Consider the following 25,294-nt stretch of genomic DNA (forward strand, 5'->3'; position numbering starts at 1 on the left):
TTGTTATAAACAAAAAAATCAACCCAAAAGTAAAGAAATGGAAACAACACTAACCTGTGGGCCTACATATATTTTTTGTTTTGTTTTGTTTAGAGACATGGTCTTCCTCTGTTGTTCAGAGGTGTGCAGTGGTGTGATCATAGCTCACTGTATGTAACTTCTAACTTCTGGGCTCAAGCGATCCTCCTGCCTCAGCCTCCCAAAGTGCTGGGACTACAGGCGTGAGTCACTACACCCAGTCCACATGTGTATGTTTATGTTTCTGCAAGCTTGGTTAGAATAAGTTGGTCCTGTGAGAAAGATATGCTTATAGTCTGTTTCATCTGATGAAGTTTCTTTGTGGCTACTCCCCTAGTGTGGTGGTATTTTGCATTGCTCTGAGCCTTAACATTTGAAAACTGTAACAGTTTAGGCCATTTAACTTGTGTGGCTTCACTGGTAAAATTAGAATGTTGAACAAATGATCTTATAGTCCTCCCAGGTCTAAATCTTTATGGATTCATAACCTGAGCATTATGTGCTCAGTTGTAGCAGACCTACAGGTAAGAGTTAGAAGGAAGCTTAGAGAGTATTGAAATATCACTGATATTACCCATATGACTAAAGTTGCACTTTTTTCTTTCTTTTTTTTTTTGAGACAGAGTCTAATTCTGTTGCTCAGGCTGTAGTGCAGTGGCACGATCTTTGCTCACTGCAGCCTTGATCTCCTGGGCTCAAGCGATCCTCCCACCTCAGCCTCCAGAGTGCTGGGACTATAGACACACACCATCTTGCCCTGCTAATTTTTTAATTTTTTTTGTACAGATGTGGTTTTGCCATGGTTCCCAGGCTGGTCTCGAACTCCTGAACTCAAGCAGTCCCTCCACTTTGGCCTCCCAAAGTACTGGGATTACAGGCGTACGCCACTACACCTGCCCTAAAGTTGCACATCTTAACTAACCTTGTTTTGTTTGGCTCCGCTGTACTGACCAGGTTATCATTTAGGTATTGCTGCTAGACTAAAGCTTCTTAAAGCAAGGCCAATGTCTCCTGAGTACAGAATCATGTCTGTCACAGAGAAAAGGCATTAAGTACTTATTGAGTGAATGTATTAGAGCATACCTGGGACAATGTATTTGGGACATAGCTAAACATGGTTTGGTTATTAATGACTTTTTAAAATATTCTCTATTATGGAAAATTTTAAACATGTAGGAGTAGACAGGATTATATAATAAACCCTCATTTACCTATTACCCTGCTTCAGTAACCATAATCATTCTTGTTTCATCTTTATCTCTTCCCACTCTTCTCTTCTATTATTTTCATGTAAATCACAAACTTTGTATCATTTAATCTGTAATTATTCCAATATGTATCTCAAAGATAAGGACTTTAAAAAATCATGGCCATACCATTGTCACATATTAAAGAACGACTTGGTTTTGATAAATACTAAGTTAACTTCACTTCAGAATATGTGTACTAAAGATTCCCAGTAAACCTGTTATGTGTAGTTTCCAGGCAGTTAAACTTAGAAATAAATCAATAGGATTAGCTTTATTGTTTTTCTGTTTCATATTTAGGCTATCAATATGACGGCTGAAGAAACAGTGAATGTAAAAGAGGTTGAAATCATTAAGCTAATTTTGGACTTCCTGAATTCAAAGAAGCTTCACATTAGTATGCTGGCCCTGGAGAAGGAAAGTGGAGTCATAAATGGCCTGTTTTCAGATGATATGCTTTTCCTGAGGTATGATTTCATTATACTGTGAAGTTTGTAGCTCCTTCGAAGAAATGTTAAGTATTAATAAGGTAATATATATAATACAGATAGAACCTTATAATCATGAAAAGGCTATGTAAGTATAATTTTAAAAAATATTTTATTTTATTTTATTTTTTGAGATGGAGTCTTGCTCTGTCACCCAGGCTGGAGTGCAGTGGCGAGATGTCGGCTCACTGCAAGCTCCGCCTCCCGGGTTCACGCCATTCTCCTGCCTCAGCCTCCTGCGTAGCTGGGACTACAGGCGCCCATCACCATGGCCAGCTAATTTTTGTATTTTTAGTAGAGATGGGGTTTCACCGTGTTAGCCAGGATGGTCTCGATCTCCTGACCTCGTGATCTGCCCACCTTGGCCTCCCAAAGTGCTGGGATTACAGGCGTGAGCCACCGCACCTGACCTAAAAAAATATTTTAAAAATAGAACATTTACAAAATAGGCTGGGCGTGGTGGCTCACGCCTGTAATCCCAGCACTTTGGGAGGCTGAGGCAGGCGGATCACTTGAGGTCAGGAGTTTTGAGACCAGCCTGGCCAACATGGTGAAATCCCGCTTCTACTAAAAATATAAAAATTAACAGGGCATGGTGGCACATGCCTGTAATCCCAGCTACTCGGGAGGCTGAGGCAGGAGAATCATTTGAACCAGGGAGACGGAGGTTGCAGTGAGCTGAGATCGCACCGTTGCACTCCAGCCTGTGCAGCAGAGTGAGACTCCGTCTCAAAAATACAAAAATAAAAAAAAGGAACATTTACAAAATAATGCTTTCTGTAGAATGTTTTCAGTAGTAAGACCCAGAGGTCTGTTAAAAAGAACAAGAGTCACCACTCCATTGTGGTTGTGGTATGATAATAAAAGATATTTGACTAAGAAAATTGGAGACTTTGAAAAGGTAAAGAAAATGTTTCTGAAATACCATTTTTTGGCCATAGAAATAAAATGTGTTCATTATAGAAAATATAGAAAGATAAATAAAAGAAAAATTACCCCACCACACAGACATAATATTGTTCTTATTCCTTGCTGTTTTCATTCTTAGAGTGTAAATTCTGTGCATCTTTTTTTTGCATCTATTAAAAATAACAATTCTGTTGTGTTTATGATTTAGAATCATGCCTTATCTATTAACATCACAAGGTTTCTCTGTGTGATTACAAACTTATATTTAAAAAATTTTCAGGCTGGGCATGGTGACTCACACCTGCAATCCTAGCCATTTGCGAGTCCAAGGCAGGCGGATCACCTGAGGTCAGGAGTTTGAGACCAGACTGGCCAACGTAGTGAAACCCTGTCTCTACTAAAAATACAAAAATTAGCTGGGTGTGGTGGTGCATGCCTCTAGTCCCAGCTACTCGAGAGGCTAAGGCAGGAAAATCACTTGAGCCCGAGAGGCAGAGGTTGCAGTGAGCCATGATGGTGCCACTGTACTCCAGCCTGGGCGACAGAGCAAGACTAAATAAATAAATAAATAATAAATTAAATAAATAATAAATTTAAAAAGGCCAGGCGTGGTGGCTCACGCCTGTAATCCCAGCACTTTGGGAGGCTGAGCCGGGTGGATCACTTAAGGTCAGGAGTTCGAGACCAGCCTGGCCAACGTGGTGAAATCCCGTCTCTATTAAAAATACTAAAATTAGCTGGGCATAGTGGTGCATGCCTGTAATTCCAGCTACAAATAAAAAATTTCAGTTTACTTAATTTCCTAATGGCTCCCCTAATTTTAAACAATTGTTCCCAATTTATCTTAAATAATTGCTCTACAGAACATTTTATACTTGCGCCTTTTTTTTTTTTTTTGAGATAGAGGCTTGCTTTGTCACCCAGGCTGGGGTGCAGTGGCATGATCTCAGCTCACTACAACCTCCACCTCCTGGGTTCAAGTGATTCTCTCGCCTTAGCCTCCCAGGTAGCTGGGACTACAGGTGCACACCACCACGTCCGGCTAATTTTTGTATTTTTAGTAGAGGCAAGGTTTCACCATTTTGGCAAGGCTGGTCTCGAACTCCTGACCTCAGGTGATCTGCCTGCCTCGGCCTCCCAAAGTGCTGGGATTACAGACGTGAGCCACTGCACCTGGCTGAGACTTTTTCTATATATTGGATTATTTCCTTAGGACAAGATTCTTAGAGGTGGAATTGCAAGGCAAAGTGAAGTAACATGTTTGCCAAAATGGAAAGCTAAATATATTCTAGTCTGAATTGGATAGAAACGGAAAATCCCAAATTTGCAGGCAGAAATGTATTCTATTTTTATGAGATACCAAATATCCTTGACAAGAAGTACAGATTCTTGGACATGTGGCATTTTGTGACTTGGAAAGCCTCAAGAAATGAAGTGTTCCTCCCAGGAGGCAGAGGTTTCAGTGAGTTGAGATCGTACCATTGTATTCCAGCTTGGGCGACAAGAAGGAAACTCCATCTCAGAAAAAAAAAAAAAAATGAAGTGTTCCTAGCTTATGAAAAGGAACCATTCAACAACAACAACAGCAGCAACAACAAAGCTTTATTATATTAGGGGACTCTGTTTAAACTTGTTGCACTTCCCTATATTTTGTGTTATGAATATCATCCAGCCCCAGGGAGCTTAGTTAATAGTGTAGTATTTTTTTAAGCACTATCTTTGAAGCATTAATACTCCTAGAAGTTAACAGTGGCAGCTCTCAAGTACCCTCCTGCTTGATTTATGATGAAATTTTACTGGTCTGAGGTGAAATGCAAATAATAATAAAATAGTAGGTTTTTCATTAAACTAAATATGTTCGGCTGGGCACAGTGGCTCACGCCTGTAATCCCAGCACTTTGGGAGGCCAAGGTGGGTGGATCACGAGGTCAGGAGATCGAGACCATCCTGGCTAATGCGGTGAAACCCCCCGTCTCTACTAAAAATACAAAAAATTAGCCAGGCGTGGTGGCGGGTGCCTGTAGTCCTAGCTACTTGGGAGGCTGAGGCAGGAGAATGGTGTGAACCCAGGAGGCAGAGCTTGCAGTGAGCCGAGATCGTGAGCTTGCAGTGAGCTGAGATCGTGCCACTGCATTCCAGCCTGGGCGACAGAGCAAGACTCTGTCTCAAAAAAAAAAAAAAAAAAAAAAAAAAAACTAAATATGTTCATCTTAAAGGGCTTGCCTTTGAAATTGTGTCCTTTCTTACATTTTAAATATTGAAATGCACCTTTATAAAATGATTATGATATACAGTGATTGCCTTATTTTTATTTAAAAAATTTCTTTATGTTAATTTTTTTTTATAAAGGTAGGATCTTGCTATATTGCCCTTGGCTGATCTTGAACTCCTGGCCTCAAATGATTCTCCCACCTTGGCCTCCCAAAGTGCTAGGATTTACAGGCATGAGCCACTGTGCCCATCTTGCTTTTATTAATATTTCTTCTTTGTAGCGTATTGTTAATCCTATGTAGGTCTTCCTGCCCATCCTTCCCATTTAAAATTTCTCTGTTCTAAAACATTCAAAAATAGGGAAATTGCCGTTGTGAAAGAAAAGATGTAAGAATGCCTTGTAACTTTTGGATATTCCCATAGACCATTTAAAGTAGGATGAAACTTGTTCTTATTCCTTGCTGTTTTCATTCTCAGTGTAAACTGTATTCTCAAAGCTGTAGATTTCACATAGAATTCACAATGTAGAGCAGAGTTTCTCAGCCTTGGCACTGCTAGCATCTGGGCCAGATAATTCTTTGTTGTGGAGGGTTGTCCTTTGTTGTAGGATGTTAATGGCATCCCCAACTAGATCCCAGTAGATCCACCCACTAGATCCCAGTAGTATCCCCAGTTGTGACTACCAAAAATGTCTTTAGATGTTGCCAAATGTCCTGACAGAATGCAAAATCACCCCCAGTTGAGATGGATTTTCACCATGGTGCCTCAGCCTCCTAACATGTTGGGATTACAGGTGTGAGCCACCACTCCCAGCTTTTTTTTTTTTTTTTTTTTTTGAGACGGAGTCTCACTCTGTCGCCCAGGCTGGACTGCAGTGGCGCGACTTCAGCTCACTGTAACGTGCCTTGTAGGTTCAAGCAATTCTCCCTGCCTCAGCTTCCCGAGTAAGCTGGGATTACAGGCACCTGCCACCACGCCTGGCTAATTTTTGTATTTTTAGTAGAGATGGGGTTTTGCCATGTTGGCCAGCCTGGTCTTGAACTCCTGACCTCAGGTGATCTGTCCGCCTCGGCCTCCAAAAATGCTGACAGCCACCATGCCTGGCCCACTCCCAGCTTTTAAAATTCTTTTTACTTTTTTTTTGAAACAGGGTCTTGCTATGTCACCTAGGCTGCCAGGCTGGAGTGGAGTGGCATGATCATGGTCACTGCAGCCATGACCTTCTTGACTCAAGCGATTATCCCACCTCAGCCTTCTGAATAGCTGGGACTACAGGCATGTACCACCATGCCCAGCTAATTTTTAAATTTTTTGTAGAGATGGGGTTTTGCATGTTGCCCAGGCTAGTCTTGAACTGCTGGGCTCAAATGATCACCTGTTCTTTCTTTTTTGTGTGTGTTTTTTTGAGACAGGGTCTCACTCTGTTGCCCAGGCTGGAGTGCAGTGGCACAATCTCAGCTCACTGCAGCCTTGACATCTGGGCTCAAGTGATCCTCCCACCTCAGCCTCCCGAGTAGCTGGGACCACAGGCATGCACAACCATGCCTGGCTAATTTTTGTATTTTTTGTAGAGCCAGGGTTTCGCCATGTTTCCCAGGCTGGTTTCGAACTCCTGAGCTCGAGTGAATTGCTTACCTTAGCTTCCTAAAGTGCTGGGACCACAGACATGAGCCACTGCGCCCAGCCTCTTGTTCTTAAAATAATATATAATAGCTTTAAAACTATAAGATGAATATGGAAATATAGGAACTTTAAAGCTTAGTCCACTTTTTTTTTTTTGAGACAGAGTCTCTCTTTTGTTGCCCAGGCTAGAGTGCAGTGGCGTGATCTTGGCTCACTGCAACCTCTGCCGCCCAGGTTCAAGCTTCTCCTGCCTTAGCCTCCTGAGTAGCTGAGATTACAGGCGCCCGCCACCACGGCCAGCTAATTTTCGTACTTTTAGTAGAGACGGGGTTTCGCCATGTTGGCCAGGGTGGTCTCAAACTCCTGACCTCAGGTGATCTGCCCACCTTGGCCTCCCAAAGTGCTGGGATTACAGGTGTGAGCCACCACACCTGGCATGTCCAATGTTTTTACATAGGTCAAAACCCACATATATATAGTTAGTATGAGTGGTTGCAGATTCACAAATTCTTCTCATACAGTGTATGTTGTTACAAATAAGTTATGAAAAATTTAGGCCAGGTGAGGTGACTCACGCTTGTAATCCCAGCACTTTGAGAGGCCGAGGTGGGTGGATCACCTGAGGTCAGGAGCTTGAGACCAGCCTGGCCAACATGGTGAAACCCTGTATCTACTAAAAATAGAAAAGAATTAGTGGGGCTTAGTGGTGCGAGCCTATAGTCCCAGCTTCTCGGGTGTCTGAGGCAGGAGAATCGCTTGAACAGAGGAGTCAGAGGGTGCAGTGAGCCGAGATTGTGCCATTGCACTCCAGCCTGGGCAACAGAGTGACCCTCTGTCTCAAAAAAAAAAAAAAAATTATGAAAAATTTATTTGAGGAATCAAATAAAATGATAATCTCATTGTGTGCTTTATGAAGTTTGAATGCTGTTTTGTCATCTGTTCTGCTTTTAATTAGTATAACCTGAATTTGATGACATGCTGGTTTTTTTTAATTTTTTATTTAGGCAGCTAATACTTGATGGTCAATGGGATGAAGTTCTTCAGTTCATTCAGCCTCTAGAATGTATGGAAAAATTTGACAAAAAAAGGTAAGATTTTATCTAAAGTTTTTAGTGTCTCATCATTGGTAGAAGCTTAGCAAAACAATGAACAAAAATTTTCATTTTCATTTTTCTTTCTCCACTGGCCTTGAACAGAGAGTAAACAAATTGATCTCTCTCTGTCACCCAAGCTGGAGTGTGGTGGCATGATCACAGCTCACTGCAGCCTTGGTCTCCTGGGCTCAAGCAATCCTCCCACTTCAGCCTCTCAAGTAGCTGGGACTACAGGCGTGTACCATCAGCCTAGCTAATTTTGTATTTTTTTTAGAGTTAGGGTTTCACCATGTTGCCCAGGCTTCCCCTGTGTTCATTTGGATTATTTTAAGTTGATTTAATGTTCACTGACCCTTTCTTTTGCTATTAGCAATCTGTTGATAAATGGTGAATTTTTAAAAACAGGTTCTTGTTCTACCACCAGGCTGATGTGCAGTGGCATGTATGTGGCACTGCAGCTTCAAATTCAACAGTGAATTTTTCATTTTGAATATTGTGCTTTTCATTTTCAAATTCGTATAATTTTTTTGTAAGATTTTTCCATCTGTTCATTCATTATGATTATATTTTTCTTTAGGTCCTTCAACATACTGAGAGTAGCTGCTTGTTTGCTAGTGTAGTCCTTGTTTGGTAATTTGGACTTGTGCTTGCTTATATCAGGCTCAGTTTCTAATGATTGCCTTTTCTCCTAACTGGGAGTCACTTTTTGTTTTGTTTTTTTTAACTATATCTAATTATTTTGTAAATGTAATCTGCACCTTTCAGCTTCACTCTTGAGGCTCTGAATTCTGTTCTCTTCCTACATAAAAAGTTTGATTTTTATACAGGCAGTTATTTAACTTAGGTAGCCTCAAAATGCAAACTCTTTCTCCCCTCTTGTGGATACCAGAGATTTGTCCCGAAATCTCTGCTCAGTTCTTTGGCCTTTCATCTGTTTTCTCCAGGCTCCTTGGAGTCTCCCTTGCATCTTCACAGTTTAGGGGATAGCCAGGGATATGGGTACCTAAGTTTATACAGTAGATTTTGGTATGTTTCCTACTGTGACGTCGTCCTTTTTTTGGATCTTCCTCTCATTTTTTAGCTGCTCTGGCAGTACCAAACTTTTTTTTTGAGACAGGGTCTCATTCTGTTGCCCAGGCTGGAGTGCAGTGGTGTGAACACAGCTCACTGTAGCCTTATCTCCTGGGCTCAAGTGATTTGCCTGCTTCAGACTCCTGTGTGGCTGGGACTGCAGGCATGTGCCACCCCGCTAGGCTAATTTTTAAATTTTTTGTAGAGACCAGGTCTCACTTTGTTGCCCAGGCTGGTCTCGAACTTCTGGGCTCAAATAATCCTCTTGCCTTGGCCTCTCAAAGTGCTAGGATTACAAGTATGAGCCACTTTGTTCAGTCAGTACCAGACTTTTCAAGCCACAGCCTTCTGTTTGAGTTCTAGCTCACACTGTGTGAACTGGGGAGTGCCCTCAGCTGGAAAGCCTTATGCTGTTGAATATAACCCCTTAAATTTCTGGGTTTTTTTTTTTTTTTTTGAGATGGAGTCTCACTCTGTCACCCAGGCTGGAATGCAGTGGTGCGATCTTGGCTCACTGCAACCTCTGCTTCCCAGGTTCAAGCGATTCTCCTGCCTCAGCCTCCCGAGCAGCTGGGACTACAGGCATGCACCACTGTGCCTAGCTAATTTTTGTATTGTTAGAGATGGGGTTTCACCATGTTGGCCAGGCTGGTCTCGAGCGCCTGACCTCGTGATCCACCCACCTTGGCCTCCCAAAGTGCTGGGATTACAGGCTTGAGCCAACGCACCTGGCAAATTTCTCTTTTTTTAAGGATTGACTTCCCTCTAGTTGTGCCAGCTTTTCAAATGCATTCAAAATAGTCATTTTTTGAGGCCAGGCTTGGTGGCTCACGCCTGTAATCCCAGCACTTTGGGAGGCCGAGGCAGGCGGATCACCTGAGGTCAGGAGTTGGAGACCAGCCTGGCCAACATGGCGAAATCCTGTCTCTACTGAAAATACAAAAAAAAATTGGCTGGATGTGGTGGCACATGCCTGTAATCCCAGCTACTTGGGAGGCTGAGGTAGGAGAATCACTTGAAACTGGGAGGCAGGGGTTGCAGTGAGCCGAGATCGTGCCACTGCACTCCAGCCTGGGTGACAGAGCAGGACTCTGTCTCAATCAGTCAATCAATAAACAAACAAATAAATAAAATCACCTTTTTTTGGTATTTTATGTAAGATTTATTGTTGTTATATGCAGAAAGGTTAGCGAGATATAAGTTACTCTATCACTATCAGAAGTTGAACCTGTTGTTATTTTTTGATTTGCTATTCAGACCATGCTGCTTGATATTTCTTTGCGTTTGTACATTCTTCACTTACCTGGAATATTAATCCCTTCACCATCTCCTGCCTTTACCTGGTACACTTCTGATTATCTTCTGAGAGTCAGTTGTTAGGTCTTTTTTTGGTTAACTTTCCACCTCTTTTGTACAATTGGTTTCATACTTTTTTGAGGCCTTGCTGAACTCTGTGAATATTTCATATAATTTATTAGGTGACCCTCTTTTTGAAGGCAGGGATTTTGTTTTATTGGACACAATTTGCTACTACAACAGTGGCTGAAAGAATGACTGAAGGTTCATTATTTTTTTCTTTCCAGACTTGGAAACACTTTTTCTATAAATTGCTTCAGGCAATAAAGCTTTTGATTCTTAGACAAGTTAGGTAGACTCTTTGCTATCCCTTCCCCTCTGAAAAATTCTTGTTAAAAAGCTTTAAGTTGGGACCAGATGCAGTGGCTCATACTTGTAATCCAAGCACTTTGGGAGGCTGAGGCAGGAGAATTGCTTGAAGCCAGGAATTTGAGATCAGTCTGAGCAACAAAGTGAGACCCGGTCTCTACAAAACAATTTTAAAAATTGGCCGGGTGCTGTGGCACACAGTTGTAGTCCTAGCTGCTTGGGAGGCTGAGGCAGGAGGATTGCTTGGGCCAAAGTTTGAGGCTGTAGTGAGCTGTGATCATGCCACTGTACTCCAGCTTGGGTGACAGAGCAGAAGACTCTGTCTCTAAAAAAAAAAAAAGAAAAGGAAAAAAGCTTTAAGTCTCTAGTTATTTTGTAGTGTTTTAGAAATGTTCATTTTCTCCTACCCTTTCAGCCCCATTTTTTATTAGACTTTTCTCATATTTAAAAAGAAAATATTTGATTTAATCTTTCTACAATGTATATGTATTTAAAAATGTAACATACCCCATAAATATATACTATTATTTGTTAAAATTTTTTTAATAAAAAACAGGATGTAAGGTAAACAAAACATTTTGGATATAAGACTTGATTTAATATTAGGTAACATTTGATATCTTCCATAAAAATTGGATTGTTGTTTACAATTAATATTGGAAGTATAAATTCATTCTCTGAGTGTTAAATTGTGATTACTTGTGACTGAACTTCAGTTATGGCTTCAATGTGATAAGAAGCCTAGTAAATTATTTGAATAATTTTCCTAAAGCAAAAGTACTTATATAGTAACTTCTAAGTATATTTGACATCAGACATTGGAAAAATTAATGCTTCATTTTTTCCCACAGGTTTCGTTATATTATCCTGAAGCAGAAGTTTTTAGAAGCTTTATGTGTTAACAATGCGATGTCAGCAGAAGATGAGCCCCAGCATGTAAGATTTTTATTCCTGAAGGTTTGCGCCCTAGTCTTGTTTTCAGTCATAAGTATTTTAGTCACTAAAACGAAGGATTAGCATCACAAGTTTTCAGAGTTTTTATGAGCTGGGATGGGGCCAAGATCTGGTGTTTTCCAGGTGTAGTATTTTCATTCTGTAGCACTTCTAAACTTGTTCCATGGTATAAGCCGAGATATATAAATAGCTGGCTAGTTGAAGAGTGTGTGCATCTCTCTTGTTTAAGGTAAGTCAGCAATAGATAAAGTTTGACTTGATGACTCTTCATCATTTCTTCTTTTTTTTAAATCCCGGAAGTGGGTTGGTTATATTTATGTCCTTTTTCTCTGTCTTTTCTGTATTGTCTTTGATCCAGAGATAGTTTTTTTTTTTTTTTTTTTTTGCTGAAATGTTTGTCTTCATGACTATTTAAATTTAATGAAATTAAATTCATTTTGATTAGTAAAGTGACTTTTAAAGATTCAGTGTAATACTAAAACCAAGAAAACTTGTATTAAGTTCTGGTAATTGTTAACTGAAGTAAAGTGTCTTAGTCCATTTGACCTGCTATAACAAAATATCATAAACTAGGGGTCTAGTAAACAATGGAAGTTTATTTCTTACAGTTCTGGTAGCTGGAAAGTCCAAGATCAAGGTACCAGCAGATTCATTGCCTGGTGAGGGCCTGTGCTCTGGTTCATGGATGGTGCCTTCTAGCTGTGTTTTCAGCTGGTTAAAGAGGCTAGCTAGCTCTCTGGGGTCTCTTATATGGGCACTAATCTAATTCTTGAGGGCTGAGCATTTATGACCTAGTCACCTCCCAAAGGCCCTACTTTTCCAATACCATTACCTTGTGGGGTTAGGATTTCAACATAGGAATTTTAGGGAGGCACAAACATTCAGACTGAGGCAAAAACCAAAGGATTTTACAGTGGGGACTTTCAGATACAGATATATTTGCCAGATAATGATGTTCAAAAGTGAAAAGAACACTGGAACATGAGTTAGGAGACCTATTTTTTATTCCGTCTTTGCCACTAATCAACTGAATTACCTTGGTAAATGTGTACCCTGACTTTTCCCATATGTAAGATATGGTGGCTAGACTAGGTGAGTGCTGAAGTTCCTTACATCATTAAAAGCTTATGATTCAAAGACAATATTCACTATACAAATTATTATAATTTGTCTCTCAGCTAAGCTTCCATTTTGGTCTGTCTGGATTGTTTTGTAGTAAGTCAACTTTAGGCATTCCCTTTCTGTTTTTTTGTTTTTTTTTTTTTTGAGATGGAGTCTCACACTGTCACCCAGGCTGGAGTGCAGTGGTGCGATCTCAGCTCACTGTAACCTGCCTCCCGGGTTCAAGCAATTCTCCTGCCTCAGCCTCTCAAGTAGCTGGGATTACAGGCGCCCGCCACTGTGCCTGGCTAATTTTTTGTATTTTTATTAGAGACGGGGTTTCACTGTGTTGGCCAGGCTGGTCTCGAACTCCTGACCTCATGATCTGCCCACCTTGGCCTACCAAAGTGCTGGGATTACAGGTGTGAGCCACCGTGCTCGGCTCCCTTTTCTTGACTTTCTATCCCCGCACAATTTTGCTCTAAGGTAAGTTTGGACTAACAGAGTGGCTCTTTTGCCTTTTGGGTAAGCTGGAATAATAGCAAGGTTTATAAACAATTGAACATTGGCATGCTTCAATTTTCATTTCTAGAAAAAAAATTCTTACCGTTAAAAAATTATATATTTGAGAGCTGGGCACAGTGTGGCACACCTGTGGTTCCAGCTACTTTAGAGGCTGGGGATCACTTGAGCCCAAGAGTTCAAGGCTGTAGTGCACTATATTTGTGTGTATGAATAACCCCTGCACTCCAGCGTGGGCAGCAGAGTGAGATCCTGTCTTATGCCTGAATTATAATAGAACAGTGTTTTTATAGATAGAAGTTTGATGTACTAATTAACCAAGTTTATTATTTTTATTTTAGTTGTGAAAACATTATGTTCCTATCTTGAAAGCTGTTGCATATCCTACAAATTATATGAGTATTCTGTGGCAATATAATTTATTCTTTGTACTCTTGTCGTTTTCATATTTCATAGCATGTTTTTTATAGTGATTATTTGATCATTTATATTTTTCTTACAGCTGGAATTTACCATGCAAGAAGCTGTGCAATGTTTACATGCTCTAGAAGAATACTGTCCTTCTAAAGATGACTATAGTAAGCTCTGTTTGCTTTTGACTTTGCCTCGTCTGACCAATCATGCCGAGTTTAAGGACTGGAATCCCAGCACCGCACGAGTTCACTGTTTTGAAGAGGCTTGTGTCATGGTTGCAGAATTCATCCCTGCTGATAGGAAGCTAAGTGAAGCTGGTTTTAAGGCTAGTAACAATCGTTTATTTCAGCTTGTAATGAAAGGCCTGCTTTATGAATGCTGTGTAGAATTTTGTCAGAGTAAAGCAACTGGAGAAGAAATTACAGAAAGCGAAGTGCTTCTTGGCATCGACCTCTTATGTGGTAATGGTTGTGATGATTTGGATCTGAGTTTACTGTCATGGCTTCAGAATCTTCCATCTTCTGTCTTCTCTTGTGCTTTTGAACAGAAAATGCTTAATATTCATGTTGACAAACTTCTGAAACCTACAAAAGCTGCATATGCTGATCTTTTGACTCCTCTTATCAGCAAACTCTCTCCCTATCCATCATCCCCAATGAGAAGACCTCAATCAGCTGATGCCTATATGACCCGCTCTCTGAATCCTGCTTTAGATGGCCTCACCTGTGGACTAACCAGTCATGATAAGAGAATTTCAGACCTTGGAAACAAAACTTCTCCAATGTCACACTCCTTTGCTAACTTCCATTATCCAGGGGTACAAAACCTCAGTAGAAGTCTCATGCTTGAGAATACAGAATGTCACAGTATTTACGAAGAATCCCCTGAGCGGTAAGCATTTGGTTATAAAAATTAGGAAATCTTAGGCCGGGTGCAGTGGCTTATGCCTGTAATCGCAGCACTTTGGGAGGCCGAGGTGGGTGGATCACAAGGTCAGGAGATTGAGACCATCCTGGCTAACACGGTGAAACCCTGTCTCTACTAAAAATACAAAAAATTAGCTGGGCGTGGTGGCAGGTGCCTGTAGTCCCAGCTATTCAGAAGGCTGAGGCAGGAGAATGGCGTGAACCCGGGAGGGGGAGCTTGCAGTGAGCTGAGATCACGCCATTGCACTCTGGCCTGGGCCACAGAGTGAGACTCCGACTCAAAAAAAAAAAAAAAAAAAAAAAAATTAGGAAATCTTCAGAAGTTTGAGATAATCTAATTATAGTGTGTATATGTTTTCTTTTCTTTGAGACAGGTCTGGCTCTGTCACCCAGGCTGGAGTGCAGTGGCACAATCTCCCAGGTTAAAATCAGCCCCCTGAGTAGCTGGGACTACCGGCACACACCACCATACTCAGCTAATTTTTGTATATTTGATAGAGAAGGGGTTTCACAGTGTTGCCCAGGTCTCAGACTCCTGGACTCAAGTGAAGCAATCATCCTGCCTTGGCCTCCCAAAGTTCTGGGATTACAGGTGTGAACCACCATGCCCAGGAGTGTATGTTTTCTTAATGTTCAGGTCCTTTTAGTTGAAAGTTAGTCGTTAATACTTTAGTAAAGGTTTAAAATTTTTGATAATTATATGAGAAAAATCTTTATATCTTATTCTTTTGCTGGTTATAGATATAATACATGTGCTGTGAAGAAAATTTGGAAACTATAGAAGAGTAATAGTATGAGAATTAAAATCCCATACAATCTCATACTTAGATGGACCAGTCTTTTTTTCTATGAGTATTTTTTTTTTTTTTTTTTGAGATGGAGTTTTGCTTTTGTCACTCAGGCTGGAGTGCAGTGGCACGGTCTCGGCTCACTGCAACCTCCGTCTCCCGGGTTCAAGCAATTCTCCTGCCTCAGCCTCCTGAGTAGCTGGGATTGCAAACACCCGCCACCACGCCCAACTAATTTTTGTATTTTTAGTAGAGATGAGGTTTTACCACGTTGGCCAGGCTGGTCATGAACTCCTGATCTCAGCTGATCCACCCGCCTCGGCCTCCCAAAGTGCTAGGATTACAGGCGTGAGCCATTGCGCCTGGCTATATGAATACATTTTTAAAAACTGGGAATATATTACATAGATTTTCATGTAATCTGCTTTTTCCACTTGAAAGACCATGACTATTTTCCATATTCTTAAACATTTCTTGATATCAATGATTAATCATAAATATATGCAGTATTTCATTGTATGACTATATCACAAATTTAACTCCTTATTGTAGGATACCAGGTTGTTTCTACTTTTTTTCTCCTGTACATAGTAGTGTAGTGAACAACTAGAACTTAAAACTCTAATTATTTCCACTTACTTTACTTTAGTGATTCTTATACATATGAAGGAAATAAGTGTTAAAGCCACCATTCAGTTTTTCCTTCAAACCTGGCATGGAATAATAAACTCCTGATCAACAGTTATTTATTTCAGGGTTAGGAAACTTTCTGCCTCATTTTTCCAGGAAACCCATGAGGATGTATAGATGGTTTTCTGTAACTTAGAGTTGGCGCAATGAAATATTAGTGTTGACTTCAATAAATTTATTTCATGAAAGAGATAAAAATGAAACCTTTTCACATTACATAGGATAGTTGGAGCCATTCTTTGCAGAGGAAGGAGCAGTGGGCTCAGAATTTCTGTTTCTTTTATTTTTATTTTATTTTTATTTTTTTTTTGAGATGGAGTCCCGCTCTGTCACCAGGCTGGAGTGCAGTGGCACAATCCCGGCTCACTGCAACCTCTGTCTCCCGGGTTCAAGCGATTCTCCTGCCTCAGCCTCCGGAGTAGCTGGGATTACAGGCATGCGCCACCACGCCGGGCCCAGAATTTCTGTTTCTAATTAGAGCAGGTGAACTGAGTGGGTGGCTCAGGCCTGTAATCCCAGCACTTTGGGAGGCCGAGGTGGGTGGATCACTTGAGGTCAGGAATTCAAGACTAACCTGTCCAACATGGTGAAACCCTGTCTCTACTAAAAATACAAAAATTAGTTGGGTGTGGTGGCACGGGCCTGTAGTCCCAGCTACTCAGGAGGCTGACGCAGGAGAATCGCTTGAACCTGGGAAGTGGAGGTTGCAGTGAGCCTAGATCGCACCACTGCACTCCAGCCTGGGCAACAGAGTGAGATTCCGTCTCAAAAAATAATAATAGTTAGAGCAAGTGGAGATCCTTAGTTAAAGCATAAGAAATACAGGATGAGGCCCGGCGCGATGGCTCAAGCCTGTAATCCCAGCACTTTGGGAAGCCGAGGTGGGTGGATCACCTGAGGTCAGAAGTTTGAGACCAGCCTGGCCAACATGGTGAAACCCCATCTCTACTAAAAATACAAAAAAATTAGCTGGTGCATGCCTATAATCCCAGCTACTTGGGAGGCCGAGGCAGGAGAATCACTTGAGCCTGGGAGGCAGAGGTTGTAGTGAGCAGAGATTACACCAGTGCACTCCAGCCTAGGCGACAGAGTAAGACTCCATCTCACTCCAAAAAAAAAGAAGTATAGGATAAATGTATAGGGAAGCCTTTTCTGTTAAGTTGCTCTGAGATTATAGAGGAGAGGGTTGTGATATTTTCTTTCATGTGCTTTAGAGAGGAGAATCTAACTTCAATCAGTTAAGTGAGGGACTTCCTAAAGGGTAGGTTAACTTTTTTTTTCCTTTTTTTTGAGATGGAGTCTCGCTCTGTTGCGCAGGCTAGAGTGCAGTGGCGCGATCTCGGCTCACTGCAACCTCTGCCTCCTGGGTTCAAGCGATTCTCCTGCCTCAGCCTCTCAAGTAGCTGGGATTACAGGCGCCCGCCACTGTGCCTGGCTAATTTTTGTATTTTTAGTAGAGCTGGGGTTTCACCATCTTGGCCAGGCTGGTCTCGAACTCCTGACCTCATGATCTGCCCACCTCGGCCTCCCAAAGTGCTGGGATTACAGGCATAAGCCACTGCACCCAGCCTGAACATAGTCTTTAAAGTCAGACATAGGTCTGAACAATAGCTTTGCCATTTATTGGCTGTGTGACCTTGGGAAAGTTATTTAATCTCTCTGAGCCTCAGTTATCTTCTCTATATAATAAAGCGTTGACTTGCAAAATGAGATAAAGCTTCTAGTAGAGTGGCAAGCATGTGATTGGTACTCAGTGAATATAAATTTCTTCCTTTCAGAGCTCATGGCTTTGGTAAGGACAGTGTGTCAAAAAGGACTACTAATGAAATGCTGTGAGAGAGTTACTGTCCTGTGGATAAAGTATAAAAATTTAATTTGGAACAAATGTACCTATTTTTAAATATATTTTAGATGTAATTTTAAAAATATTGGGACTGGTATGGTGATTCACACCTGTAATCCCAGCACTTTGGGAGGCTGAGGTGGGAGGATTGCTTGAGGCTAGGAGTTTGCGACCAGCTTGGGCAATAGAGTGAGACCCTGTCTCTATTTATTGTTTTTTTAAATGTATATATATAGAAGCTCAACTAGACCAATTATGCTAAGTATGCAACATGAAGAGTACTACTTGAAATACTTGAAGTCAGTATCTTTTTTTTTTTTTTTTGAGTATACATTTAAAATGTATTTCAGGCTGGGCATGGTGGATCACTGGAACCCAGGAGTTCAGGACCATCCTGGACATCATGTTGAAAACTTGTCTCTACAGAAAAATACAAAAATATTAGCCAAGCATGGTGGCGTGTGCCTGTAGTCACAGCTACTTGGGAGGCTGAGGTGGGAGGATCAATTGAGCCCAGGAGGTTGAGGCTGCAGTGAGCCTTGATTGCACCACTGTACTCTAGCCTGGGTGACAGCAAGATATCCTATCTCAAAAAAAAATTTTTTTTTTCAGTGATTACTATGTGCTAACACCATGCTACAATATGATTGAACTACTATGGTGAACAAGAAGATAAAACATGAAAGAAAGGGAGTGTGTAATATTTTAAAAGGATATCTTTCCACTTGAACAGAGACACTTAAAATGGAGAAAAATCATTTGAAATATATAAGCTTGAAATGCATGTATTTCAGGCATGGGCTAGCACTGGAATTGGAGTCTGATGACCTGAGTTCAAGTTCAAGCTCTATTTTCTAGCTATGCAATCTTAGGAAAATGACTTGTTTTTTGAGTCTGTTACCTCTTTGTGAAATGGGTCTTATAAACTGTTTCACAGGTTATTGTGCAAGTTAAATGAGATAATGCATATGGAAGTTCTGTATACGTTGCAAAATTAAATGAAATGTTACTTTTTGAAGGTTATTTTATTCTTTATACAGTTAATAGCTCTTACAAATTCTTCTTTGTGGACATAAAAGGGGACTTCCTGTGGCCATTAGTAATTCATAGCACAGTCTGGTAGCGAAAAAACTCCTCAGTCTTTTTTTTTTGAAACGGAGTCTAGCTCTTATTGCCCAGGCTGGACTGCAATGGCGCGATCTCGGCTCACCGCAACCTCCGCCTCCCGGGTTCAAGTGATTCTCCTGCCTCAGCCTCTCGAGTAGCTGGGATTACAGGCGTGCTCCACCATGCCGGCTAATTTTGTATTTTTAGTAGAGACGGGGTTTTTCCATGTTGGTCAGGTTTGTCTCATACTCCCGACCTCAGGTGATCTGCCACCCTCCGCCTCCCAAAGTGCTGGGATTACAGATGTGAGCCACTGTGCCCAGCCCAAAGAAAGTCTTCTAATAAAATCTCAAAAATTCTTAAAAATCTATAGAAACATATGGAGGAAATAATGTTTAGATTACAAAACTTTAAGTTTATATTTTATAAAGATAATTTAGGCATTGTATTATCCAACCTATTATTTGTATTCATCAGCCTATTTTAAGCTGAGCCGCAGAGAATATAAGTGACTGTCCCAAGCCCACACAACTGATTTTATTTTTTATTTATTTTTATTTTTATTTTTTTGAGGTGGAGTCTCACTCTGTCACCAGGCTGTAGTGCAGTCGCGTGATCTCGGCTCGCTGTAACCTCTGCCTCCCTGGTTCAAGTGATTCTCTTGTCTCAGCCTCCCAAGTAGCTGGGACTACAGGCGCGTACCATGCCCAACAAATTTTTGTGTTTTTGGTAGAGACGGGTTTTCACCATGTTGGCCAGATGGTCTCGATCTCCTGACCTCGTGATCTGCCTGCCTCGGCCTCCTAAAGTGCTGGGATTACAGGCGTAAGCCACTGTGCCCGGCCCACCCAACTGATTTTAAACTGTAGTCCCTGCTCTCACTCTCCCTGCCTAATAACCTGGTACTCCTCCATTAAGACCTTCCTATTTTTTAAAACCCTTTTCGTGGTGTTAGAAGAAAGGAAAATAAAAAATCGATTTGTGTACAGTTTATAAACAGGCTAAATATTCTTTTTTTATTTTTTGAGACAAGGTCTCTCTTTGTCACCCAGGCTGGAGTGCAGTGGCGTGATCTTGGCGCACTGTAACCTCTACCTCCTGGGATCAGGTGATCCTCCCACTTCAGCCTCCCAAGTAGCTGGGGACCACAGGCGCCCCACCACACCCAAGTAATTTTTTATTTTATTTTATTTTATTTTTTAGAAACTAGGCTTCGCCATGTTACCCAGGTTGGTCTTGAACTTCTTAGCTCAAGCGAGCTGCCTGCCTTGGCCTCCCAAAGTGCTGGGATTACAGGAGTGAGCCACCGTGCCTGGGCTATTCATTTTTTAAAATTAAAATTTCTTGGCTGAGCGTGGTGGCTCATGCCTGTAATCCCAGCACTTTGGGAGACTGGGGAGTGTGGATCGCTTGAGGTCAGGAGTTTGAGACCAGCCTGGCTAACATGGTGAAACTCCGTCTCTACTAAAAATACAAAAAATTAGGCGGGTGTGGTGGCAGGCACTTGTAATCCCAACTGCTCTGGAGGCTGAGGCAGGAGAATTGCTTGAACCTGGGAGGTAGAGGTTGCAGTGAGCGGAGATTGCGTCACTCCAGTCGGGGCTACAGAGAGAGACTCCATCTCAAAAATAATAATAATAAAATAAAATTTCTCTAACTAAAATATATTTTCCTTTACTCCCCCCTCTGCCTTTTTGTTTTTTTGCACGTTTCTGGAAGAAGTGATACACCTGTTGATGCACAGAGGCCTATCGGCAGTGAAATCTTGGGCCAGAGTTCAGTTTCAGAAAAAGAGCCTGCAAATGGAGCACAGAATCCAGGACCAGCTAAACAAGAAAAAAATGAGGTAATATTTACTAAACCTAGTGTTTTTCAGAGTTATTCTCTTTGTAAGAAGTAATAGAATTTACTTAGAATGTAAAAAGAATTTTCTGATATTTGGGAGTAGGAAATAATATACATAGATTTTCTTATTATTAGCTTATTTTCTCTCCTCTCTTCAACGAATATGTGGCTATTTAGTTGCCATTGGGTATTCTGGAGCAGTTTTAACAGGTGAATTTACTAGCAATCTAAAATATTACTGGTGACATTGCATGTTTTACATGCTTTGTGACTCAAGTAATTGCGCTTACATTAAACATGGCTAGTTTAAGTTTGTTTTTTTTTTTTGAGACGGAGTCTTGTTCTGTCGCCCAGGCTGGAGTGCAGTGGTGCGATCTCGGCTCACTGCAAGCTCCGCCTCCCGGGTTTGTGCCACTCTTCTGCCTCAGCCTCCCGAGTAGCTGGGACCACAGGCGCCCGCCACCACACCTGGCTGATTTTTTTGTATTTTTAGTAGAGACGGGGTTTCACCATGTTAGCCAGGATGGTCTCGATCTCCTGACCTCGTGATCCACCCACCTCGGCCTTCCAGAGTGCTGGGATTACGGGCTTGAGCCACCGCACCTGGCCGGCTAGTTTACATTTTTAAGAGATATGGTCTATATTTTACTAATTAGATTTAAGAATAAGAAATTAGACATTTTAAATATAGAATAAAACTTTTATCCAAATCCAGGGTTCTAGATTATTTTTCTTTGGTGTTTTTGTGAGGAAATGGTATTGTGAAATAGGGTATAAGTTTTATATAGGCTGGATATGGTGGCTCATGCCTGTAGTCCTAGCACTTTGGGAGGCCAAGACAGGTGGATCACCTGAGCTCAGGAGTTCAAGACCAGCCTAGGCAACATGGTGAAACCCCATCTCTACCAAAAATACAAAAAATCAGCCAGGCGTGGTGTCACAGCTACCTGTAGTCCCAGCTACTTGGGAGGCTGAGGCAGGAGAATCGCTTGGACCTGGGAGGCGGAGGTTGCAGTGAGCCAACATTGTACCACTGCACCCCAGCCTGGGCGACAGAGTGAGACTCTGTCTCAAACAAACAAACAGGTTTATACAGCATGCCACTTTGAAGGGGTTAAGTGGTTTTAATAAGTTGAATATGTTTTTTGTTTTCAACTAAATATTAAGAATATATTTCTTTATAGCAATGCAAGAAAAAAATTAAAATTAAAAAAAGAATGAAGTAGAAAAATTACTATTAAAAGTACATGGATATGCACCAAACAACAGAGCTTTAAAATATGATGTAAATATTGAGAGAGCTGAAGGGAGAAATAGTTTTGCAATAATAGTTGGAGACTTCAATACCCTACTTACAATAATGGATGAAACATCCAAGTAGAAGATCAATAAGGATATAGAGGACTTGGAACAATACTGTAAACTGACTAGTCCTGACAGACATGTATAAAACACTCCACTCAACAACAGCAGAATACGTATCCTTCTGAAGTGTACATGGAACATTTTTTAGTACTATATGTTAGGGCTACTGGGAATTGTGCTGCGATAAACATACACTTGCAGGTGTCTTTTTGATATGATGACTTATTTTCCTTTAGGTGGATACTCAGTGGGATTGCTGGATTGAATGGTAGATCTACTTTTAGTTCTTTGAGAAATCACCATACTGTTTTTTTCCATGAGACTGTACTAATTTATATTCCCTCCAGCAGTGTGTAAACATTCCCTTTTTACCCCATCCATTCCAACATCTATTGTTTTTTAGTGATGGCCATTCTGGCTGGGGTAAGTTGGTATCTCATTATGTTTATTAAATATTAATGCAGTCCCTCAGTATGGATATTTTTAAAGAAATGCCAGATTTGTATTAGTCTTTATCTACATTCATTTTCTCTGATCATGGCCCCCTTGTAATCATTATAATTTGTATTTTTATTTTGGGTTAGTCAGGGAACCAAGGCAACCATTCATTTCGGTCAGTCTATTTCCATGGAATAAAGCAAATTAACTGATCCACTTGAGTATTAAGACTCATACTGTTTTTCAAAGAGCAATAGATTAAGTATTTTGTGATTGTTAAATATAGCTAATTGTATATTTTATTCAGCATTTATAAAAGGTAGTGTTAAGATATATTCTGTCATAGTTTGCTCAAATATATATATATTTTTCTAATGTTTTTAAGCTTCGAGATTCAACAGAACAATTTCAAGAATATTATAGGCAAAGATTACGCTATCAACAGCATTTAGAACAGAAGGAGCAACAGCGGCAGATATACCAACAGATGTTGCTTGAAGGAGGCGTGAATCAGGAGGATGGTCCTGATCAGCAGCAGAATCTTACTGAACAGTTCCTTAATAGGTTGGTCTTCTAATCACTTTTTAAAATATGGAGTTATTTGAAAGCTATTTAAAACATGCAATAACTGCTACTTTCTATGTATAGTTTGACATTTTAAGGCTTTTTAAGCATTTCAAGTAATGTGGAGTTACATATTGCTTTCTAGTCACAGCATTCCGAGGGCTCATCTAGTTTTGTCCTTATTCCCTAAGCAACTAGAGCAGAAGAGTGCAGAGGTTCAGTGCACTGAACAGCTGACAGCCAGGTGGATCCAGCTCTCCCAGGGTAACTGCGGATCTAGGGGAAGTCACTCTAGTTCTTTTTATCTCTTTATCTGCTGCTTTTTTTTTTTTTTTTTTTTGAGGCAAGGCTCTCACTCTGTCGCCCAGTCTGGAGTGCAGAGGCACGATCTTGGCTCACTGCAGCTTCAACTTCCTGGGCTCAAGTGATCCTCCTGCCTCAGCCTCCTGCGTAGCTGGCGCTACAGCACATACCACCACACCCAGCTAATTTTTGTATTTTTTTTGTAGAGATAGGGTTTTGCCTCGTTGCCCAGGCTGGTCTCAAACTCCTGGCCTCAAGCGATCCGTCCACCTTGACCTCCCAAAGTGCAGGAATTACAGGCATGAGCCACTGTGCTGGCCCTTATCTACTTCTTATTTCTTCTAACCTTCTTACAAGGTTACCATGAGGATAAATAGAGTTAATCTTTGTAAAGTGCTGAGAACAGTACCTGGCACACTGTAAACACTATGTTGTTAGCTGCTATTTTTATTGTTACTAAAGTGCTTAAACCTACAGATTTTTTTTGATTTGCTGTGTTAAAATGATTCTTATAATTTCTGCCAAAACAATATGAACTACATTTATTGTTTCCAATTATAGGAGAAATATATACACACACGTGTGTTTTTTTATTATTTAATTAATTAATTTATTGATTTATTCGTTCTTGGGATGGAATTTTACTCTGTCACCCAGGCTGGAGTACAGTGGCGCGATCTTCGCTCACTGCAACCTCTGCCTCCTGAGTTCGAGCAATTCTCCTGCCTCAGCTTCCCGAGTAGCTGGGATTATAGGCGTGTGCCACCACACCTGGCTGATTTTGTATTTTTTTAGTAGAGATGGGGTTTCATTGTGTTGGCCAGGCTAGTCTTGAACTCCTGGGCTCAAGTGATCCACCCACTCCCAAAGTGCTGGGATTACAGGTGTGAGCCACCACACCCGGTCTTATGTATATGTGTTTAGAATTCAATAAAATAATATATATTTAAATAAACAATGATTGTTGGAAGATTAAGTGAATTAATATATGCAAATGTGCTTACAACAGTTCTGGCACATAGGAAGTATCCTATAAATGTTGGCTATTGTCCTGATTACAATTAGGTAACTGTAATGGTGACTGTTAGCTCTTCACTTGATTCAACAATATTGGAAGTAATCTGCTTGACAACTCTGAGTGTTGTGTAAGTCAGTGAGCCTGAAATTGATCCCGTCTTCAAACCTTCACAAAGGGAGTGGTTTTTTTGTTTTGTTTTTTGTTTGTTTGTTCTTTTTTGAGTTGGAGTCTCACTCTGTCGCCCAGGCTGGAGTGCAGTAGCGCAATCTGATCACGGCTTGCTGCAGCCTCTACTACCCCAGCTGAAGGGATTCTCCCATCTCAACATCCCAAAGTGCTGGGATTACAGGTGTGAGCCACCACGCCTGGCCTTTTTTTTTTTTTTTGAGACGGAGTCTAGCTCTGTCGCCCAGGCTGAAGTGCAGTGGTGCGATCTCGGCTCACTGCAACCTCCGCCTCCCAGGTTCAAGCGGTTCTCCTGCCTCAGCTCCCTGAGTAGCTGGCATTACAGGTACGTACCACTATGCCTGGCTAATTTTTGTATTTTTAGTGGAGGCGGGATTTCACCATGTTGGTCAGGCTGGTCTCGATCTCCTGACCTGGTGATCCCCCTGCCTCAGCCTCCCAAAGTGCTGGGATTACAGGTGTAAGCCACTGCGCCTGCCCTTTTTGTTTTTTAAATGGAGATAGAGTCTTGCTCTGTCATCTTAGGCTGGAGTACAGTGGTGTGATCATAGCTCATTGTAACCTTGAACTCCTGGGCTCAAGTAGTCCTCCTGCCTCAGTCTCCCAAAGCTCTGAGATTACAGGCATGAGTCATCGTAGCCGGCTCACACAAGGATTGTTTAAACTGGTGGTCTCAAGAGTCTAAATAGGCCTCTGAACATCCAGTTTGAGTGTCATTTTCTTATCACCTCTGTTGAAGTGGGTGGCTTGTCAGAATTATTCTTATTTGATGAATTGCCATTTCTGGTTTTTGGATGTTTTCTTCATAGCCATAAAAGTCATGGATGTAATTTGAATTCCTGACCAACTTATTTTGCAGTGAGAGCAGATATCTAGCAGTGAGAAGATGAAATGGCAAAGTTCT

General features: G+C 41.1%; 1 protein-coding gene across 8 annotated transcripts in view; it reads left to right on the forward strand.

Moving 5' to 3' along the window:
- Positions 1–25,294, forward strand: part of WDR47 (WD repeat domain 47) — a 72,233-nt gene that overhangs the window by 17,122 nt on the left and 29,817 nt on the right. For 3 of the 8 annotated variants that reach the window (XM_009427008.4, XM_054668407.2, XM_054668410.1), the window contains exons 2-7: positions 1,566–1,732; positions 7,501–7,584; positions 11,178–11,262; positions 13,406–14,208; positions 20,394–20,517; positions 22,705–22,883. In XM_009427008.4, the coding sequence (XP_009425283.2) occupies positions 1,575–1,732; positions 7,501–7,584; positions 11,178–11,262; positions 13,406–14,208; positions 20,394–20,517; positions 22,705–22,883 (1,433 nt within the window). In that variant the 5' untranslated portion in view covers positions 1,566–1,574. Of the gene's footprint in view, positions 1–1,565; positions 1,733–7,500; positions 7,585–11,177; positions 11,284–13,405; positions 14,209–20,390; positions 20,518–22,704; positions 22,884–25,294 lie in introns of all 8 variants that reach the window. The other 5 variants (XM_003308260.4, XM_054668399.2, XM_054668396.2 and 2 more) reach the window with 3 other exon arrangements.

This window comes from Pan troglodytes, chromosome 1 (assembly GCF_028858775.2).
Source record: "Pan troglodytes isolate AG18354 chromosome 1, NHGRI_mPanTro3-v2.0_pri, whole genome shotgun sequence".
NCBI classification, from domain to species: Eukaryota; Metazoa; Chordata; class Mammalia; order Primates; family Hominidae; genus Pan; species Pan troglodytes.